Source organism: Python bivittatus, unplaced genomic scaffold, assembly GCF_059951505.1.
Source record: "Python bivittatus isolate LINGU-HERP-01145 unplaced genomic scaffold, Pbiv_v1 ctg000510_np1212, whole genome shotgun sequence".
NCBI lineage: Eukaryota > Metazoa > Chordata > Lepidosauria > Squamata > Pythonidae > Python > Python bivittatus.
Genome location: NW_028277081.1, coordinates 2,482,707 through 2,502,820, shown reverse-complemented (window position 1 = coordinate 2,502,820; position 20,114 = coordinate 2,482,707). Strand labels below are relative to the sequence as shown.

The 20,114-nt window shown below is 53.6% G+C and overlaps 2 protein-coding genes and 1 long non-coding RNA gene across 8 annotated transcripts; 2 read left to right on the top strand and 1 right to left on the bottom strand.

Annotated features, from left to right (window-relative positions):
• Positions 1-34: 34 nt before the first annotated feature.
• LOC112540067 (uncharacterized) lies at positions 35-7,381 on the top strand. Of its 2 annotated transcripts, none has more exons than XR_003084128.2 (4): positions 35-94; positions 701-2,122; positions 3,421-3,525; positions 6,303-7,381. It is a non-coding gene; the product is annotated as an uncharacterized LOC112540067 (long non-coding RNA). The 2 variants fall into 2 exon arrangements; XR_015797390.1 differs by having other exon boundaries at positions 609-2,122.
• On the bottom strand, positions 1,541-7,507 carry CDA (cytidine deaminase). 5 transcript variants are annotated; one of them, XM_007423115.4, is made up of 5 exons: positions 7,373-7,507; positions 4,485-4,681; positions 3,680-3,791; positions 3,008-3,065; positions 1,541-1,930 (listed from the first exon to the last, which is right to left on the bottom strand). In XM_007423115.4, the coding sequence occupies exons 2-5, from the start codon at positions 4,663-4,665 to the stop codon at positions 1,820-1,822; spliced, it is 462 nt and encodes a 153-aa protein (XP_007423177.1). In that variant the 5' UTR covers positions 4,666-4,681; positions 7,373-7,507; the 3' UTR covers positions 1,541-1,819. The 5 variants fall into 5 exon arrangements, 4 of the variants coding, with proteins under 4 accessions (XP_007423177.1, XP_025019102.1, XP_025019103.1 ...); XM_025163334.2 differs by lacking the exon at positions 7,373-7,507 and adding an exon at positions 5,125-5,553; XM_025163335.2 differs by lacking the exon at positions 7,373-7,507 and adding an exon at positions 5,129-5,552.
• A 986-nt stretch (positions 7,508-8,493) lies between these two features.
• LOC103063165 (trypsin-3-like) lies at positions 8,494-19,001 on the top strand (the record flags this gene model as incomplete). The annotated part of the gene is made up of 6 exons (XM_088147675.1): positions 8,494-8,581; positions 12,997-13,104; positions 16,607-16,766; positions 17,500-17,641; positions 17,962-18,228; positions 18,852-19,001. Coding segments are annotated over 6 exons (915 nt in total), but the record flags the coding sequence as incomplete, so codon positions are not given.
• Between the last annotated feature and the right edge of the window lie 1,113 nt (positions 19,002-20,114).

Sequence of the window (20,114 nt, the reverse complement as noted above, 5' to 3'; positions counted from 1 at the left end):
CCTGCGGGCCGGCGGGCGGGCTGCAGAGGGACGCTGGGAGTTGAAGTCCTTCAAGTCTTCCGAGGCGCCCGAAGGGGCGAAGCCCTGCGCTGCGGTACGGTCGGAAAAGAATAGCTCTTTTTTGGGGGGGGGGAATAAAATTCGAATCCTGGTTTCTCAACCGGGTGGATCTGGATATGCAAAGACCCTGTAAATTATGCTTTCGGTGCATTTAGTCCTATAGGCAAACTGTGATTGAAAGTCGTGGCTTATTGTTTGGGGGGGTGCCTTGAATTTTTTTTTCCTATGCTGGCCCCCCATTTGGGAAATTCCCTCTTAGGGGGCTCGGCTGGCGCCCACGTTAGCCTCATTTCTGCACCGGGAGAAGATCTCTTCACTTTCCCATTTTAAATTTAAATCTGAATTGTTTGAGTTCGCTTTAGGTTTTGAACGACCGCCTTGCGGCCGCCTAGTCTGCTTTCCTTTTGCGGGTGTGTTTTCATTCAAACTCTGCTTTTTTGCGTGTTTTTTAAAACGGCAATTGACCCAGACCGCTTTGGCTATGGGCCGCTTTGAAAAGCAAAATAAATGCCATTTTAAAATGTCCCTGCTTTGTTCTTGCCTTGCAGGATGTTCAAAAGTGAAAAACGAAATGAAAAGTTCAGTTTGATCTTTTGAAACCTCTCTTTCTCTCTCTCTCTTTGATGCGTGCCACATGCAGAATGGTGGAGCAACTAAGCAGTATTTTAATAATACGGTTTAAAAAAGGAGGGCTGAAACAGCGCGTGGAAAAGAGCGTCGCGCAAACAGTTTGAAAAGCCTCGAAGAACCGAAGGGAAGGGGGATTCCGCAGCCTGCAAAAGAGAACAAGGTCGGTGTCGGATCGGCCTCCCCGTGGGGTCGTTTTAGCGGCACCAAAGGGTGCTCCGGAGGTCGATGACGATGATGATGATGATGATGGCGCAACATTTATGGGAAGTAGTGAGCTGAACAGTCGTCAGTGACCGGAGGGTGACACCCGCGTGACTGTTTCAGTGCTGCTCCGGGGCAAATCCCACACACACACCACTCTTCCCATTCCACCGGAGAAAGGCAGCAAATTCAAGCGAGAGTTGCCAGGAGCAGGACCCGCTTAATCGGGTGTGTGGAGAAGGGGGTGTGTGGGGGGTGTTATTAATGCCGGCGCTTTAGTACTACCTGATATGTGGCTGGAGCATGTGTTCGTTACGAAGGACAGGCAGGGGCACCCTTGGATTGCTGGAGAGATCCCCAACTGTCTTTAGCTCACCTCCCCTCAGTCCCAAATGTCCTGAGTTCTAGTCCTGCCTTGGGCACAAAGACAGCTGGGGGACTTGGGGCCAGTCCCGCTCTCCCAGCCCAAGGATGAAGGGGGCCAGGGCACATCCTTGTCCACGTCGTTGCCAGGGCCAAGGCTGACTTGAAAGCACCCCCCCCCACACACACACAGAAATCTATTTAAATAGGTTAGAGTGATTTCCTCAGAGGGAGGGGCCGAGGGTAGTCTTTGGAGGCAAGAAGCGAAAGAATACAGAGCCAATGGTCTCAAAAGAGTAAGACTGCTGTTTATCTTGGGGTGGGGCGGGGGCTGTAGGTCAGTGGCAAAGCGTCCAGATTCACCCCGGGCTCTCCCAGGCAGGCTGGGAAGGACGTGGTCCGAAGCCCTGGAGGCCACCGGTCGAGGCCGAGGATCCTGAAGGTTTCGAAGCCCCTCTGAACCCGAAATCAGTAGCTTTGGAATGAAAACGTGTGCAAAGTTTCTCAATCCAGGAGGTGTGGGAGGCGTGGGGAAGCAGCGAGGCCTCGCTGGTTTCCATCCCCTTCAGATCTTCAGATCTTCTGGTCCGAAAGACAGCGGCAGAAGCTCCTCTAACGTCTTCTGTATGTATGTGCCATCTGCCTTGGTCAGATAGATTTCCCATTGTTTGCCGAACTAGAAAAAAGAAATAATCCACAGCCGCCTTAAATCTCAAGCATCAGACTGTCAGAGAAGAATGGAATTTGGGGAAGGTGGCTTATTTCAGCTGGAAGCCAGAGACCGAGTTCACGCCGCATCCTTGTTTCATGGTGTTTTATTCCAGAAGCCACGTTTGGCTGGGTTCACACATCATGCGGAGTTGTAAAGGTTGGTTTAATAGGTTGCGTGAAACGGGATACACAATTACCTTTCTGATCGGATTGGCCGTGAAAAACGTAAATGGGTTCTGCCTTTGCTTTGCGTTTCTCCCTAAAATCCCCTCCCCTCCTGCAGATCTCTGTATTGTGAAATGAAGGTTCACCCAAACTTTCTACGAATGGGTGTCTGCTGGGCACACTTGGGAGCAAATGGTAGAAATTTCTGCCGTTTGAAATAAATGCCACTTAGTCACCCTGAGCGTGGGCCAGCAGTTAAACATTTGGCAACAGTGGAAGTTGGCAGGGTGGGCCCACAAAACCTTTGCACTTTAGCCTGTGCAGAATCCTGCTCAATGATTTGTAGGGAGCAGCATTTCTCAACCTCAGCCGCTTTAAGACGTGTGGACTTAAAGTTGCTGAGGTTGAGAAACTGGTAGAGAGGAGCCCACGGACCCCACAGTGCACCCCTCCACTGACAACGCATCAAGATTTCTTTCAGTGGGGTGTTTCACCAACATTCGGAATTTGTCCCTCCCTCGAATGCTGCACAAAAGCAGCGCTGAGGTTCGCTCCTCTGCAGTGTTTTATCAGTGCTCACCCAGACTGGTAACACAGCGGGGTGCAAAGATGCACGAGACTGGGGAAGTCTCAGCACGGGCACGCCTGGATGCCGCTTTGATTCTGGGACTCGCTGCCGTAATTCTGCTAAGGGACAGAAGCAAACCCAGACCCTTTTTTCCCTCAATGGCAGGCCAGATTTTCAGCGCACACGAAACGTTCGGATCCGCTGGAAAGCGCAGGCTATGCCAGAGGCAAACGCCGACTGGAGTGAAAAGCCACACCGCGCTTGGCTTTTTGGAAGGGGCAGGCGCAGGAAGAGAAGACGGTGTTTTACCTCTCGGAGGACTTGTCTACAAGCTCCACAGGGCAGGGCGTACGAGTCTTGGCTGTTGCTGTGAAGAAAGGGAGGAAATAAAATTCAGGGCTGTCGCATTTAATTCTGGAGGCTAAGACAGGCCCCCTGCATCGAGAGTTACGTTAGAGATTGGGCTTGCCTGGCACAGTGGGCCTCTTCGCTGGACTAACCCAGGTTCTGGGTTGGCAGAATCCACTAAACCAGGAGCAAGCCAAATGGCCAGGTCTGCACGGCCCTCCCTGGCTCTTGGCCGACGTCGCCCTCGGTGATGGGGTCTATCTCGCGAAAAGGGCCTTCTGCTCCACATCTCCTCCAAACAGAAAGCGATACTACATCGTGGCTTTTGAATCTAGCGCACGCCCAAGCTGATGATGATTTTTGCTCTGTGTTAGGCCAAGAAGGAGTGGAATTTACGTTCGGCAGCGGACCGACAGACAGAGGATTGCTTCTGTGTGTTTTCGGGGCAAAAGGAAGGAACCATTTTTCCTTCCTGAAAGGTAGGTCTAACCAGATGTTCATTAAACCTTCAATGGACTAATGTGTTCAGCCTACAATTTCCACCTTGAGATTCAGCTTCAGCTGCACACAGCCCAGCTAAAAAAAAAATCTGGCCTCGTTTTAGGGCTTTCCCAAATCCTAAATCCCACGTACCAACTGATGGCCATGGCTCGAAATGTTGTATGGCCTTCAGACACAGCCTTCTGGATGGCTGTCCGCTCGGCACAGACTCCCAGCGGGTAACTTGCATTCTCAACATTGCAACCTGAGGGCAAAAACGTTATAAAAGGTGTTAAAGCGAGCCCTAGGGGAGCACAGAAACTGTTAACTAGGTCCTGTATTCATGCAGCTGCAACACCTAAGGCATGGGTTGGCTGAACTGCTGTGAGGTCACTGAGCGCACAATGGCTCAGGGAACATGTTAGTCCTCAGCAGCCTTTAAGGACCAACAGGCCATCTTGCGCAGAATAAAAGCTCTCCTGCTTCGCTTCGCCTGCAGATTCATTTGGCCTGACCAAACAGGATTGGCTGAGGGGAAAGTAGGAATAACTGATCGTAAATTGCTTTGTTGCTGCAACGTCTGTCTTGTTGATGGCCAATAACGACTGGGTCCTTGGGAGAAGCTGGACTGTCCCGCTTTAGGAACTAAGTTGGTTGCCTCCTGAGTAGAGCGGTTTGTGTGCAACCCGCAGAGGAATCCCGTCCTTCAGCACCATCTCCTCCCCAAAGCTGTATTTCAAAGCAACCTTGGATTCAGCACCCGGAAGACAACCTAGGGCCTTCCAGCTGTTGCTAAGCCACATCTCCCAGCATCCCCTGCTGGAATGCTGAAAGAGCTGGTGCCCCATAAATCTTCCCCAAATGCCACCGCAGCAGAGCCACCACAGCTTCTCTGGGCCAGGAGGGGGGGTCCAGGCAGGCCGAGGTGCCTCGGGGGCGCTGCTCATAGCTGCCTTACCTGTGAAGATCTTGCCCTCTGAAGTCAGGAGCGCTGCTCCCACGGGGTACTTGCTGTAGGGGCAGTAGGCGAACCTCTTGGCTTCCTGACACGCAGCCAAAAGGCGCTGCATCGCCTCCGGTCCCACCGCCGTGCCGGGCCTGCCGCTGGCCTGCAGGACGCTCTGCTGCTGGTGCGCCATGGCCGAGGAGCCCTCCCTAATCACGAAGGCGCCGGGGGGGGGAAACAGAGACGCGCAGTGAGTTTTCCTCCCCCTTGGGTTGTGCCTGCGCGGCATCTGAGACGGGTGTGCCTCCGTAGTGCCTTTGGAAAAGGGCCGCCCCTGTGTGCCAGAGGCACCTTCCTCCTTTGGCACAGGAAGCCACTCCCTGGCACGGGCAAGCCCTTTTGCCCCACAAAAGTTTCAAGCTTGGATGGCGAACCGGCAGAGGCAGCCTTCTCAGCGCGGCAGCCTCTCTCTCCGGGAGCCAAGCCACCTCTCTTTGGCCTCACCCCGGCCAACAGCCAGGTGGCGGGCCGGCATCCTCCCCAGCCGCCTCACTCCCCCCCTCGGTCCCGCTTGGCCCCCAGCCTGAATTCTGCCTGCCGGAAGGGAGTAAAATCTCAGGGCTGAGGTTTTAGTCCCAAGTGGCTGTTTCACCAACTCAGCAGCGGCCACGGCAGAGAGGCGCAGCTCCCGCGCCAGAGCTCCCCGCCCGTCCTCCTCTGGGCGCCAAGGAGAGCGGGCAGAATTGTTGAGCCAGGAAATCTCCCTAGGGAGCTGTGGCAACAAGAGTCACATGGCCAGCCAGGGGGGAGCGAAGCCGCGGGGCGTGGAAGTCCCGGCACCAAACACTGTGGGAGAATCAGCAGCCGGGAAGGAAGGCGAGGGAGGAGCAGGCTCAGGCTCGGGCCGAGGGGAGCCGGCGAGGACCGCCCAGCCCTGATTGCCACGCGCAGCAACAGAAGCCGGAGCGCCCCAGGCCTGGCCCTGCCCGCCTAATCTCCAGGCCCAGCTGTCTCTGCCCACGCTACTTCCAGGCGGGCACTGCCTTTACAGGCAACATTTACACAATCCTGGCTGTAATTTTTGATGGGGGAAGGCTGCGCAGGAGAAGACTGGTACCAGGGTTTGGTCTGGAGACCCGCTCAGACACAGACCTTGGTGGAAAGCTGCAGGAGCCAACGTGTTTTGCTTTTCAAAATATTTCCAGGGTGGTTAACGGCTCCCTCGCTTACTAAATATAAAAGCGGTTCAGCAAACCATTAATCGTTTGAAGATTAACCAAAGAGGGGGGATTTGTTACCTGGAATTCAGGCTTTGTTATTAGCATTTTAATAAAGGCGATATTGGCATTTTAGCATGGCATCCGTGCTAAATCCAATATCGCCTTTATTAAAATGCTAATAACGAAGCCTAAACTCCGGGTGACAATCACTGTACGGGAGACAGGCCTTCTCAAGAGACAGAGACCCCTTTCTCTGAACTGGGCATTCTTCCTCGCGGTTTGCTGGGCCTGGTGAGGACTTGGGTGAGAAACACCAGGATCTCTCACAGGCAAACTCCCTGAAAGGAAAGAGGGCTGCTGCCGGGAAAACTAGGCAGCGCGTCCATGCCTTCCCAAGAAGCCTGTTCGACTTGCGGAAGTTTTTCTATGTTCCCCCATTGAAAAATCTAACCCTCCCTGCCTATCCGCACACATGGATCCCAGATTTATTCAGGGCAACTGTGCTCAACGGTACTTAGGATAAATGTGCCCAAGTCTATGCTGTGCGCAATCTCAGTTTGCTGTGATAACGGCTTCAGAGACTTTGTCTGTCTGTCTGTCTGTTTTTCAGGTGTAGTCCCGGCCCATCTTGCTCAAAGAGCGAGGTACCTTTGCTTACCTGTCATTTCTTCATCAGCTCTGCACAAATCAGGGCGCAGGGCAAATCAATTATTTCTTTCATAACTGTAGTTACTGTTCAACAGACCCGAGATTCCAGAACTGGAACAATTAACTGTTCAGCTGCAAGGACAACTCCCACGTTGTCTTTCCCAGCCAAGGAAAACTTTTTCTACAAAGCTTCGCATCGAGGGAGAGAGCAAAGAAGCCTCCGATGCAGGCTGCCGGAGAGATGCGTGGCCAAAAACGACAGAAAGCCTATTCTGGCCCAACTGACCTCTCCTTCTCCACCTTTGCTTTGATCCACAACATAAACAGTCTTCTGCGGTCGGTTTTCTTTTGCTTCCCCCAGCCTGCACATGCCAGTTGCCCGGGCACAGACCTCACTGAGGACTGGTGAGATATCCCCAACTGTATTTCTTTCCAAAACACCTGAGGATTGGAGCCCCTTTTTTTCCCCAGAATTCAGATCGAAGGAAAGCGCGTGAAGTGAATGGCAGTCATACGATGGAGGCAGTGTTTCTCAACCTTGGCCACTTTAAGACGTGTGGACTTCAACTCCCAGAATTCCCCAGCCATGCTTGGGGAGAACAGAGAAAATGGGCACAGGAGCAACTTTTCCAACTGACTTTCTGGCCAGGGGGAGTTTGCCACAGGTCACAGCTAGCATCTTGTCAAGAGCCAAGCTCTCCACAGAGGCCCAAGCCCTCCAAAAGATGCCCGTCTATGGTCTGGAAGGCAGCCATCCTCCAGGGAAGATCTAAGCAGCTGAAGTTCAACCAGCCCTGGGGATTGCCACAATCGTAGATTGGTCTACTTGGGAAGCTCCAGCTAGTCTACCACAGCGTTCCCCAGAAGATGCCCTCTAAACTGCTGATGCTGTGGAGTGCCCTGGCTCTGCTGGTATATGACCCCCCCCAGGAAGGAGTGAACCCCCATTCCCACGTTTTGCCTGCAGAAGGGCTGGGTTGAAGCCCTGAAGATCAAAGCCCGTCCTTCCCCTCAACACACACAACCACACACCTGTTTTCCTAGACTGGCAGGGCCTTCCCTTCAGTCCTTCTCCGCGGCAGGACTCAGTTCATCTGGGGGAGAAGCTCTCCTTCAAGAGAAACTCTTCAAGATCGGCCGGGACTCTTCACTTCCTGCTGCCCCGGATGCAAGTTGAGATCCTGTTTCCCTTTCAGAAAAAGGCACAATCGGTGTGTTGGTCAGTTGTTTGCGTTTCGCCATCATTTCTGAGCAACGAGGCTTCTCTTTCCTTCCCCACCCTGCTTGCTTCATGCCAGGAAAACCCCTTTTTGATGACTTTACAAATGGGACAGAAAAAGGAAACGCCCATGTTGTGGGTGTCAGATTCAGCCGGCATGGCCCGGCACGGCACGGCACGGCCCGGCACGGCGAAGGCACCGCTCCCTAGTCAATTTTGCCGCCCAGGCGCGAGCGGAGGAAAAGGGGAAGTGAAACCGCGAACTGACTGCTGGCAGGTGGCTCAAACCAGCGCGGCTCCCCTCGGGCGCAGCAATCAATGACCCAACAAAGGCAACAGCAGCACAACCCATAGACTGCAATCAGAAAGACAAAAGCACCGACTGAATCTGCCATTTGGGCGAGGGGGGATTACTGCAGGTATCTGTAACTAAGCAATGGGTAAAGCGTGGAACAGGGAAGCTATAAGATACCATGTAAGCTATGCCAAGCCAACCCTGGCTTCGTCTGTACTTACTTGCCTTACACTTGAGTAAACTGCTTTGCTGAACACACGTGTCAGGAGAGTTTCTCTGAGACGAACAGGGTGAACCTTACAGTGGGGGCTTTGCACAACTCCTTGGGATGGATGAAGCCCTGGAGAGGATTCTGGCCGTTGGGCTGGGTGGTCTGGACGTGGAAGCCAGTCCAGGAATTCAGGGCCAGTCTCTTTCTCTCCCCCCCACCTTAAGAAGAAGGCAATGGCCACCACTTCCAAAACTGAGCAGACTTGCCCACCTTGTCCTTGGTGGTCGAGACTGACTTGAGGCATGCAAGAGCTGCTGGAAAGGCAGGAGAGGGGAACAAAGCAAGCAGGGGGTTTGGGCACCTTCCGGGTGAGGATAGGGAGGAGAAATGGGGGCTGAGAGGGGACAGGGTTAGGGTTAGGGGTGTAAAATCCTGCCTGGCAGGGAGGGATGGGCAGGGAGAACTTGTTCTCCTTCCCTCCAAATTCTGGTGAAACTCACTGGAGAGAAGAAAAAGGCTTCACGCAGCCCCCCATTAAACCGTGGAACTCAGTCCCACAAGACCCATGGACATGCGTGCCACTTGGAAATAGCCATGGAGGACAGATCTATCCAGGGTTGTTGGTCCCGAGGACTCCTCTGGGCTGGGGACATCAAACCCCGGTTGTGGAGGACAGCCATGGGGGAAGCACGCCAGAGGCATCTGGTTGGCCTTGTGAAAAACAGCCATTCCTCTCCCTCCCTCCCCCCCACCGTCCCCCCATCCATTTTTCCTCCAAATGCTTCTCAGGAGGGACCTTTCAGGCAAACGTGACTTCTGCGCCCTCCGAGCACAGGGGGTCTCAGGGCCTCCTGGCTGGGGGATTCTGGGAGTTCAGGTCCAGGCATCTCAGAGTTGCTGAGGTTGAGAAACCCGGCTTTAGCATCCTCAGCATTAGTACGAGGAAAAGGCTGTCCTGTTTTTATGCTTCTGTAAGCCTCTCCAGCCAAAGATCAGAGTATAACGTGTTTATAAATATGTTATAAAATGGCTTCAACCTGCAGGCCTCAACCCTAGTGCATCCCGCTTTCTTTTAACGTTGGAGTAACTGAGCAGAGGCTTTGTTTTTGCAAGTCCCCTGAGTGACCACTGGAACGGAAGCGCTGGAGTACAGATGGCCACGAGATGGCGCGCTTGAGGGCTTTTAGGCAACGCTTTTGCATCGTTGTGACCAAGAAGGAAGATGCCCGTCAAGGTCAGAGCATCGTGCAGGGCCCGTAGCTTTCAGATGCACCTTCAACACGCTCCAGGGATGGCAGGCTTTGACACCTTGGATTTCTGTCCTTTTTTGCTAGAACTAAAGGATGCGTTGGCTGAGCCGGGTGCAAAAAGGAGGCATGCTTGGACTTGAAACGTTGAAGCCGGGAACGGGTTTCTTGGATCGGAGCTGAACGTTTTAAAGCAGGCTCGTCGACGGTGGGATGCGTCAGCTGGAGCCTTGGGGCTTCAGGGGCTTCTGAAATTCTCAGAGGTCACCCACAGAAATGGCCAGCACATTGTAGTCTCTAAAGAGGCAGAAGGGGAAACTCGGGGAGCGCGGGGAGCAACGAAGACAACCACGCCTCATGACAATGATGTGAAAAATGTAAGATCCATCCAGCCGAGGTTAGCTTTGGCCCTGATCCAACTCACGCCTGTTTTGGGGAGAACGGTCCTCGGCACGTTACTTGAGTCCGGTTTGGCCCTGGGCCGGAAGTAAAATTGCGCTAGCGAAATGGGGATTCTGCGCCCGATCGCTTCAGCAGCCTCTTTTAAGCCACAGAAAACCTGGCTTGGAAGTGGTGACACACTTGGCATTTTTCTTTTCACCGGCATCATTTTTTTGCAACGTGATTATGAATATATTTATAATTATGGAAAAATATTCCATAATTCCATACTAATGTTATTCACGCGGTTAGTGACTGGTGGTGCAAGGAGCCAAGGGGGGCTCTGCGCTGCGGATCCATGCTCTGGACCTCTGCAGCTGTGGGGTTCGGGACCACAGGTGGACAGCAAAACTTCCTTATCTGCCTGGGGTGCCCCCAAAAGCCCCGTGGGGTGATCCAGGATGCTCTCGGTTTGGAGCTGCCCCCCAGGACAGTCGAGTCACTGCCGAAGAGCCCTCCTGTGAACCGTGAGGCCCTTTTGCCAGCACGGTTTCCTTTCCCTGGAAAAGCAGCTGCCAGTTTTCAGGGGTGACTTCGCATGTCTAAGGGCACCTTCCAAGCAGGAGGCCGGTCAGTGGATCGCTGGGGGTCCGGCCTGGCTCAAACCCTCCTCGCACCCCTGCCAGCACTTCCAGTAGCTTCTGCTTTTACAGCTGAACTCTTCACTTCCCCCGGTGACGTTATCCTGGTCCGGTTTTATCTTTGCCCAGGCTTCTTGGAGAACGTCCCAAAGGGAGGCGTTAAAATCCATTTTGTGCTTTGCCCTGGCCCCTCCGGGGAAGCTCAGAGGCTGCCTCTTTCCCGAATCCGGGAAATTAGGAATCTACAGCAGCCTGACTTCTCCCCAGGGATTGCTTACAGGGGACACTTTTCCCATTTCCCAGAGATGATCGCTTTAAAAAGCCCTCCCTTGCTGAGAAAGAGAGTCAGGCTTTCTAATTCAGCTTCACAAATATATTTTTTTCATCTCAATTACATTTCAAGGCTTCCTTCTGTAATCCTGAGAGGCAGACATTTCCTCTTGTTAAAAGAAAGAGATAAAGATGAAAGCAAAGCACACAGAAAAGGTTTTAACTATACTTGCCGGATTTCTGCATTTTTAAAGGGGCCTCTCCCGATTTAACTGTTGTCACAATACTCTTCCTGAAAAGAATGCAAGCAGTCACGCGAACCCCTCTTTCTTATAACTCATCAATGCAAGGAATACAAATTCTTTATGCTCTGCTCCTCCTTCCTCGCTCCCCCTCTTTCTTTTTCCTCCTTGATCTGAATCAGGTTGAATATGAAGAATCAAGAGATGTTTCGTCAAGCCGTGATTTGGTTTGCTTATCCAAGGAGATTTATAGTCTGAGCAACCTATCATCCAATATTTTTCAGAATTAAATTAAAATAGGAACATCTGCAGTTTAAAGAGTCTTTTCAGGCCTTACCGTTCTGTGGCCGAAGAAATCTGAAGCCACCACCAAGAGGGACACTGGTAATTTGGGGAGGGTGTTGCCTTCAGACTGTGGCTGCATCGGAAGAGTTTCAGGAGGGGAATTTGTCTGACCAGCATCCTGGTCCCAAACCTTTTCGAAGAATCTGCATCTTCCATCCATCATCGGAAGGCTCTTGTGAGGTTTTGGGTGGCAATATAAACATCTGGTGAGACCTGGCAGCCTCCTGAGGTCTTCAGAACTTAAAAAAATAGCGCACAGCTGTCAGGAACTGCTGGACTCTCATATCTGTCCATATCTGAAACTGAGTCGGTCTGGGAGCAGATCTCACCTTATTGTGGGGTTTCCGTGGTTCTTCTGCGTCCCCAGCTCCTCAAAAGCTCTGGAGCCCTGGAGAACTCCAAAGCGCCCGTTCCTCATTATGGATGAGGCCACCGCCAACTGAATCTCTTAAGTGAAAGGCGGGTGTTGGGCCTGGGAGCTTCTGGTTGCCCCAGACCACTCGCCTTCAAAAGCCATCACCACCTCCCTCTCCCCAGGCGGCTAGGGTGTTGATGGGGGGAAGCGCTAGCTACTAGGTTCCAAAGTATCTTCAGCCTGGCCTCCCTCACAGCGGGGGAAACAGCCGAGGGAATGCTGTGTACGCTGCCTTGAGCTCCTGGAGGACAAGGATGGCTCTAAATCTATGAAAAAAGCAAGCCAGTCATACATTTAAGATGACAGATATCTATCAATAGTCCTATTCACTGTATGTGTTTTGCTTCCAAACCTGTGGAGAACCACCTTTGTGAGTTTGGCCTAGATTGTCCTTCACAGGTCCCACCAACCGCTTCCCTTCCCATCTCCTGCTGTCGACCTTCTCCAGAGACGTCAGGGGCAGAGAAGGACCCTTCGGAGGCCGCCTGTCTTGCGTCTCCGAAGCACGGCACGCCTCGTCTGGGTCCATCCTGCCCCAAGCGACTGGAGCCCATCCTTTTCAGGCTGTGCATCATTGGTCCTGCTGCCTGGCGGAGGCAGACGCCCCTTCCCCATTCCCAGCAGGGACACCAGGGCCCCGTGGAGTCTGCCGAGAAACCTGAGCAGGGCCTGAGAGGGGGGCGCAGCCCAGGAAGGAAGCTGAGAAGCCCAGAAGAAAGGATGCCAGGCAGGTGCTGGTGCCCTGAAGGACCCCGAGGACAGTGGATCATTGACTGTTCTCCCTGGGATGGAGATCGATCGTTATGGCAACGGAAAGAGGAGCCGGGATGCCTCAGCGGGGAGGAAGGGGCGGTATGCGGGATCCCTCTCTTCTTCAGCAGATGCCTTCACAACGCCCGGCAGGATGAGGCCCTGCAGCCCAGGACTTCTGCTGCCGCTCCTGCTCTCTTCGCTGACCGGTGAGCGATCTGCCCAGGCGGGCTTGCTCGCGTGCGTCCGACTCCCAGCGACTGAATCCCTGAGCCGCCCGATGTGGGAATTCGGCCGGGCCTGGCCAAGGACCAGTCCCCCACTGACTTGCCTCCACTCTGACTAAACCCAGAGACGGTGGGGAACAGAGGTTTGCCTCTGGGGGATCCCAACACCCTTTTTGTTCAAGGGAGTCCATCCCTTTAGATCCCGGGGTGGGGGAAATAGGTATGGCACGTCACCAGTAGTGTGTGAGCTTCCTCGCGGACGTGCCGGAGCGCTAGTTGCCACTCTTAAGAGGCAACCGGGTCTAGGAGTACCATTCTGCTCCCCCATAATGGAGTCCCATAATGCTCAGAGGGGGGATTACCCCAGGGAAACCGCAACGGCTTCAGCGCGTGCCTTTTCCTTACAGAGGCAGCGACTCCATGGGCTGGCTCAGAAACCATGGCTGCGGAGCAGGCGTTTGGGAGGGCCATGCACACGGGATTCCCTTCGGCCAGCGAGGACAGTGGACTGGGGTGGTCAGGTACGAATCTAAGGGCACCCTAAGGCCCGAGCTGTATCGCGAATGACAAAAAGAGGAAACTTTTCCTCATTCCTTTTCTCAAAACGTTGTCAAAGAAAGAGCAGGCTGTCCGTCCACCCAAGTTGACAAAAGGCCGTTGATGGGCATGGCTGCCGCCTCCGTACCGCGGGAGACAGAGTGCTGGGCCAGGCGGGTGGGTCTTTGGCCGGCCTGTCTGGCCTCTGCTGAACCCATCGGAAGTGCCATTTGATTGTCTCCGAGGCGGGCGGCTGCCAGCAAAGGGCGTGACCAAGGACCCTCGGGAGCCATGGCAAAATGTGCATGCAGCAGGTTGGACAAAGGGGGAGAAAACGAGCGTGGGTACATTTCCGGGAGCTTGGGAATTTCCTTCAGATTTCTCCTGGAGGTGCTTTTGGGTCAACTGGTCAAGGGGGGGGGGTATTCCCTGCCTTCTCACTTTCTCCTCCCCAAAAGAGGGGATTCCTCCTGATGCAGTCCTGTGGGGGGGGGCTGGGAGCAGGAGCAGCCAGGGAGGCTGCAGACCCTGGAGGGGGGCTGGGAGAGGGCAGGACCCCCTCTCCAGCTGGGAAGTGCACTGAGCAATTTTGAGCCAAGTGCCTTCTCACTGCCCCACCTACCCCAGTGGGGGGGGACAGTAAAAAGAATTCCAGCCAAGAGAATTCCCTGGGTTTGTTTTCTTTTGTGAAATACATTTTGAGAGCAAACGTTCTTTCCTCAAATTCACAAAAAGAGGTTGGGAGGGGGATGCAGGATGAGTTTTCCACACAGTGTAAGAACAGGCAGCCCTCTTTGATTTCCTTATGGTCTCTGATAGTCCGGCCGGCTGGAATCCAAGTCCAGTTGTCGCGCTGGCTGGGGATGCTGGAGGCTGTGGTCCGTCTCACCCAAAGGTGCGTGGGGAAGTGAGGCACACAGACCTAATTGCAGCCAGCAGTGAGTGGGGTGGGTTAGCAGAACATCTGCTGCTTCCTGGCACCGTTGGAGAATTAAGCACTCCTGAAAAACAATTCTGCCCCTCTCCGCCTGCCCTTCATGGAGACGGGATCAATCTGTGGCTTCGTGTCAGGAAAGGATGTCCCCCAAGGCTGGTCCCTCTGCAGCGGGAGCCTCGAGCCTCACCCATCTCTGCTCGGGTCCACCTGGCCAGGGAGGGCTTAAACGCCGCCCGGATTAGAGCGGGAGCCCAGCGTGTCCCTTCCTCCTGGCTTCGCAGACCAGAGACGTCAGAAGCAGACGTCAGCACTGAAAAGAAGAACATCACTTTTCCGAGAGATGAGGCTAGGCAGGGGAGGGATTAAGGGGGAAACGGAGAGTTTTTGAAGGGTCCTTCCAAAGGAGAAGTGAATTTCGGAGACCGTCTTCAAGGTGTGTGGTTCTTGTCCTCATTTAGTAACGAGATGGCCGAGAGGTGGGCGTAGCACCTTGAGGTCATCTAATCCAATTCCTGCTCTGGGCAGAAATCCAAATTGAAGCACTCCAGACAGATGGCTGTCCGTTCCCTGCTTGAACTCCGCCAGCAAAGAGCAGCCCATGGCTTTGCTGGATCGTTGCTTCGAGTGCTCAATGGCTCTTACTCCTAAGGAGCCGGAACAGCCGTGACACCCGCCACAAGCAATTGCGTTTGGACTGCAGTGTCCACCTTGAGACTGAACTGGAACTGGAAAGCCTCAGAGCTGAATCTTGAACGTTTGCTCCCGCCCGCCGCCTCCTCCCTGTCCCTCGCCTTTTCGAAATGAAGAACTTGGGAGAAATCAAACGCTCGCACACTCCTTGGGGATCAACTGGGTGGGTCTGAAAAAGGGCATTTTGCAAAGGTTGACTCTGCATCGTGCAAAAAAAATGGCACCGCCCACGTGCCCAAACTCACAGCTCCGCAGCCTGAAAGATCAACGAGAGGGAGCGCTTTCTAGGGTTTCACGGATGCTTGGGAAGAAGCCTGTGGCCCCAAACCGCCTCCCCGATCAACAGTGCTTTTAACATGATTCTTCGCCTGCCCAAATGACATTGCAGAACGAGAGCTTCGCCCCAGTTAAGAAAAACAAGAGCGGTGCCAATAAACTCCAGCCGTTGTTTTCCCTTGTGAACTCTGATTATTAAAGTCTCTCCCCCCAAAAAGCCAGTTAGTGTTTGCTAATTATTAATTAGTTTATTAATTAAAGTCATTAATACTGACTTTCCGCCCTGAGTCATTTGAAGTTGGTGGTAAGCAAATCTTGGGTGGGTGGGAGGGAGGAAGAAAATTAAAAAACCCATCCCTTTGGCTTCCCAAAATCCTTCTGTATACTCCAATTGCTCAGAAGCAAGTCCTGATCAACAACAGCCACCCACAGCTTTAATGATGGGGAAATGAATTAAGTACAGATAAATTATGCATTATTTAATGAAGAGTAGCCCTCCAATGGGCTTTTAGTTAATTTCTGTCCCCCCACGCCCAGGAAAGAGTCTTTGGAGTGGTGTCCACTCCCTCCACCTTAGAAAAGAGTGAGAGGAAACTAATAATCAAAGTGCTTCCTCACAGGGAGCAAGACATAACTCTGCGACAACTGCTTGTTTACGAGAAGACTGTAATTAAACCCAGGAAGTGCTGAAAGGTAGTTGGTAATTAAAGGGTGTAGCATCCTGATGTTGAAAAGTTGTAAAGATGGCTAGAAACATTGGGGTGAGTGAGCAGCTGTGTGCGTATCTCCTGAGCAAGGAATCTCCAGGCTGGAGAGAAAGTGGCCGTGTGTGTATGTGGGAGAGAGAGACAGACAGACAGACAGACAGAGAGAGAAGCTTTAGTGAAGAATCTGCAGTTGGGAGAAAAGGTTTAATTCAGTATCGCTACTGCGGGAACCCCGTGGATTTAATTCAGCCACTGACTGGGTTGCATAAATGCAGCTAATTTACCGATTTGTAATTGGGATCAACTTGACTCCTGTGCCAGATCAGAGCATCGTTTTTAAAAGGGTAGGAGGACCGCAGAAGTGACGTGTGCATTAAAACCACAAAAAATAAAAGTACATTCAATCTGAAGCCAAAAAAGCTATAAATAGCGTAAGTCTATTTACATCATGAAATGCCCAGGACATAAAAAAAACACGTTGGCAACAGCAAATCTTTTATTGCCTCTGGAAAACCAACGGACTATTTCTTTCAGAGAAGACAGAAAACCATTTTTAACGGGAAACTGTTTCTGGAAACGGAAGATGGTGAAGTGAGTTGGTAGGCCTGCACAAGAGTCAAACCTGCAGGGCTTAATGCGCCTGGGAGCTCCGGAAACGGAGGGGAGCAGAGAAATAATACACATTGCATTCGCAGGAATGGCATTAATTGTGGGGGGGGGACCAGGAAGGGCTTGTGAGAGCTTACAGTACAGCCCTCACCCCAGCCTCCTCCACGGTTGACTCTGCTGGCTGGGAATTATGGGGTTGTAACGTCTGCCCATCACCTCTAGGGAAGACAAGGAGGCTTCACAGTGTTGACTTCTCTCTCTCCGCAGACAGAGAGATGGACTCCCCCCGCATCATTGGTGGCTACGTGATGGCCCCCCACTCCTCCAAGTACCTGGTGTCTCTCAAGAGGAAAACGGGCTTCCATTTCTGTGGCGGGGCACTGGTCAGTCGCAGCTGGGTCTTGACCGCTGCCCACTGCAAAACTGGGTGAGGAAGAGGGGTCCTCGCGGGGCTGGGAGGGGCTGCCACGGACCCAGCACCAGCCTTGGAGGGTTTCCGGAGGGGAGTCCCTCCTAGAAAACCAAAGGATCAAACCCTAAGATCCCAAACCCCACTGGTTTAAGACCTGGGGGACGTACCCGAGGCCAAGGCGCATTCTGCTCAGACGGTGAATGAGGTCTGAGCCGCCTCTGAGGACAGCGACAAAGTGGGAATCCATGAGGACGATGAGCCAATAAGGGGGTTGCCAAGTGGAATTTGAGGGGTTTTCCCCTTGGATTTTAGGACGTCGGCCACGCGGTCCATCAGTCTTCACCTGGGAGGAAGGCATTTCAGCCCTGCCTGCTTTGATAAAGGTTCCCCAGGTTGGAATTTGGCCCTTGCATTGAAAACGTCTCCCAGCTTTGAGCTAGATCAGTCTTCCTCAACCTCAGCAGCTTTAAGATGTGTGTACTCCAACTCCCAGAATTCCCCAGCCAGCATGGGAATTGGAGTCCACACATCTTAAAGTTGCTGAGGTTGAGGAAGACTGATCTAGACTAACCGCAGGCTAATTCACAAAGCCATTCACAATAGCCACGTTCACTATTAAATATAAAAAGCACTGGCTTGCACGGTTATGACCCACCGTACCTGTTCCCTTTGCATCAGGTCCCGGCCTCCGCGCCCCATCCGAGCTACTGAACGCCATGCACCGTCACACCCTTTTCTGTCTTTGCAGACTGAACCAAATGCTCGTGGTGGCTGGGGAATATTCGCTTTCCACTTTCGAAGGCACGGAGCAGATCTTCCGGCCTGCCCGCATGGTGGTGCATCCTCACTACAGCGCCCCTTCGAAAAATGCAGACATCATGTTGATTAAGGTGACCCCAATCCCTCGGGGTGGGGGCTCAGCTCTCAGAGGGAGGGGGTGCAGACGCAGAGCTGCCAGCAGTCCTCCAGAATGGGGAGACCCCAACATTTCAGTCGTTGATCCTTTTGGGGGGACACGAGGTGGGCGTGGAGGGTGGAGATTGAGCCCAGCCGGGCAGACCTGGTTCCACCCACTTTCCGACCCCTGTGAGGCCCCCAAAGCTGGCAGGGCCCCAAGGCAAGAGCAGCCGTGTCTCCGCCCAGGGACACAAGCCGGGCCGCTTCCTTGCGCCTCAATGGCCCCCGGGTCTCTCTGTTGTCTCCCCCCCAGCTGAGCCGGCCGGTGGCCTACAGCCCCTTTGTCTCCATCGTGCCGGTCCCGCGGCAAGGAGCCAAGGTTCGGGCCGGCCGCCTCTGCCAGGTCTCCGGCTGGGGCTACACCACGCCCGTCGGGGGCAGGACGTCGGACACCCTGCGCAGCGTCTACCTGCCCCTCGTCTCGACGTGCAAGTGCAACAGCTCCGCTTCGTACGCCGGTTACATCACCAAGAACATGATTTGCGCCGGATTTGGCAGCGGAGGAAAAGACGCCTGCCAGGTGGAAAACGTTCCCGTGCCGGTTTTGGTTCGGGGCCTCCCAAAGTGGTTCTGGGTCGCCCTTTTCGCAGGCTGAACACTTCTGGCAGAGGTTTTGCGGGGGCTGGGGGAGATTTGGGCAAAAAAAAAAAACAGGAAAAAAGATGCCTTGGAAAATCTATGGGTTGCTGCTAAATGTTAGCCATGCAAAATTGGAGTGGGTGGGTTGCCAGGCAGGCCCTAAGATTAAGCGGAACGAACAACTTTCATTGCAGTGAAGAGGGTGCAAGAGCTCTGAAATGAGACACACACACCCCCGCCCCGCCGAGCAAACCTGAAAGTCTTGCTTGATAGGACGGCATAGGAGTTAAACCCTGCAAAGCGAGAGCAAAAGAGCTGGGGATGTTCAGCCTTGAGAAGAGGCCAGAAGGTGAAATAATGCATTTCACCAGCAGAGCGATTCACCCGGGGAACCCATGACCGTTTTAAAGCAGAAGCCGAGGAGAGAGTTATTGGGGACGTTTTCACTCGCCCTCCTGCACCGGCCTCGGGCTCCCCCCAGCTCCAAAATATCCACGAACGGGACTGCCCTGCCCACCCGAGAGAGCCCTCCGTGGCTGCCCTGTGACTTTCCTCTCTCCCCAGGGGGACTCCGGGGGGCCGCTGGTGTGCGACGGACGCGTGTTCGGCATCGTTTCCTGGGGACACAGCTGTGCCAGCCCCGGATATCCCGGCGTCTACACGGCAGTGGCCAACTTCCAGAAATGGATCTACAAGACGATTTTCAAGAAATAACGGGTGCTTTCTTTTGCATGTATGGTGACTAAAGCTGCTTCCCCTAGGGCGGAAGGGTAAACGACCTCGCAGTGAGCTTCGGGTTTATTTTTTCCCATGGGGAAGGCCGAAGAGGCTTTGTTCTCATTCGGTCTTGAGCCCTTTGGGGTTCGGTCCTACAAACCACAAGGGGAAATGGGAGGCCTCGCAGAGGAGCTGGAGCCACCCCGACAGAAACTCCTGCCCTCGGCCAGATGCAGATCGGCCACCCTTTCCGTGTTTTCTTCTGAATAAACCCAGGGAGGATCTTGGCCCCGTCCCGTCCCTCGAGAGCCACGCTGCCAGGGCCTTTTCCCCGCCCCTCTCCCACCCCGCTGCCCATTGCCTAGTTGGCTCTAGAGCGCCACGTCAGTGAACGGACGAATTCCTTTCTGTGCTCCCCAGCTTGGAGCTCTACGTCCGGATTCGGGCACTGCCAAGACTGGCATCGGCTGTAGGCCTCTGCCCCAGACCTTGAAAGAGGGCAGAGCCCCCCACCCACAAAGGCCATCCTGGGTCCCTCCTGATGGGTGTGGAGTGTCAGTAAAAGCAATGAGAACAAAGGAAGCAACTGAAACTGTGGAAACCAGCTCCAGTGGCAGGAAGGGAAAGACGGAAGGGAGGAAAGGAGGAGGCATTTCAAAAAGTGAGGGTGCGCCAGTTCAAGAGAGCCAACCTTTTTCCTAAGTCCAAGGCCTCTTCCAAAGGCAGGCTGGCGCCACAGACGGTGCAGCTGTTTTCCTCTGAAAACCCGCCTGTCCCCCTGACTGCTTCTTGGGCAGCAAAGGGAAGGGCGTCCAACAAACCCAAGTAGAGCATAACGCACGGGGGACCGCCCACCATTCCGAAAAGAAAGCTGGACCACCGAGAACAGGGTAATGAAACTCCTTTGGCTTCATTTTGGGAAGATTAAGCAGGTTGCGCTTCCTAAAGCTCGGCGGGGATTCGGCGGAGCAAAAGCCTTAAAAAGGAGTAATCAAAATGTCGAATCAAAGTCCGCTGAATGGTTGGCCTTGATCCAGCCACTCCTTGGATCGAGAGATGACATTCCAAGCCAGAACCGTCCCTGAACTTCGGGCAAAAACACAACTAAAA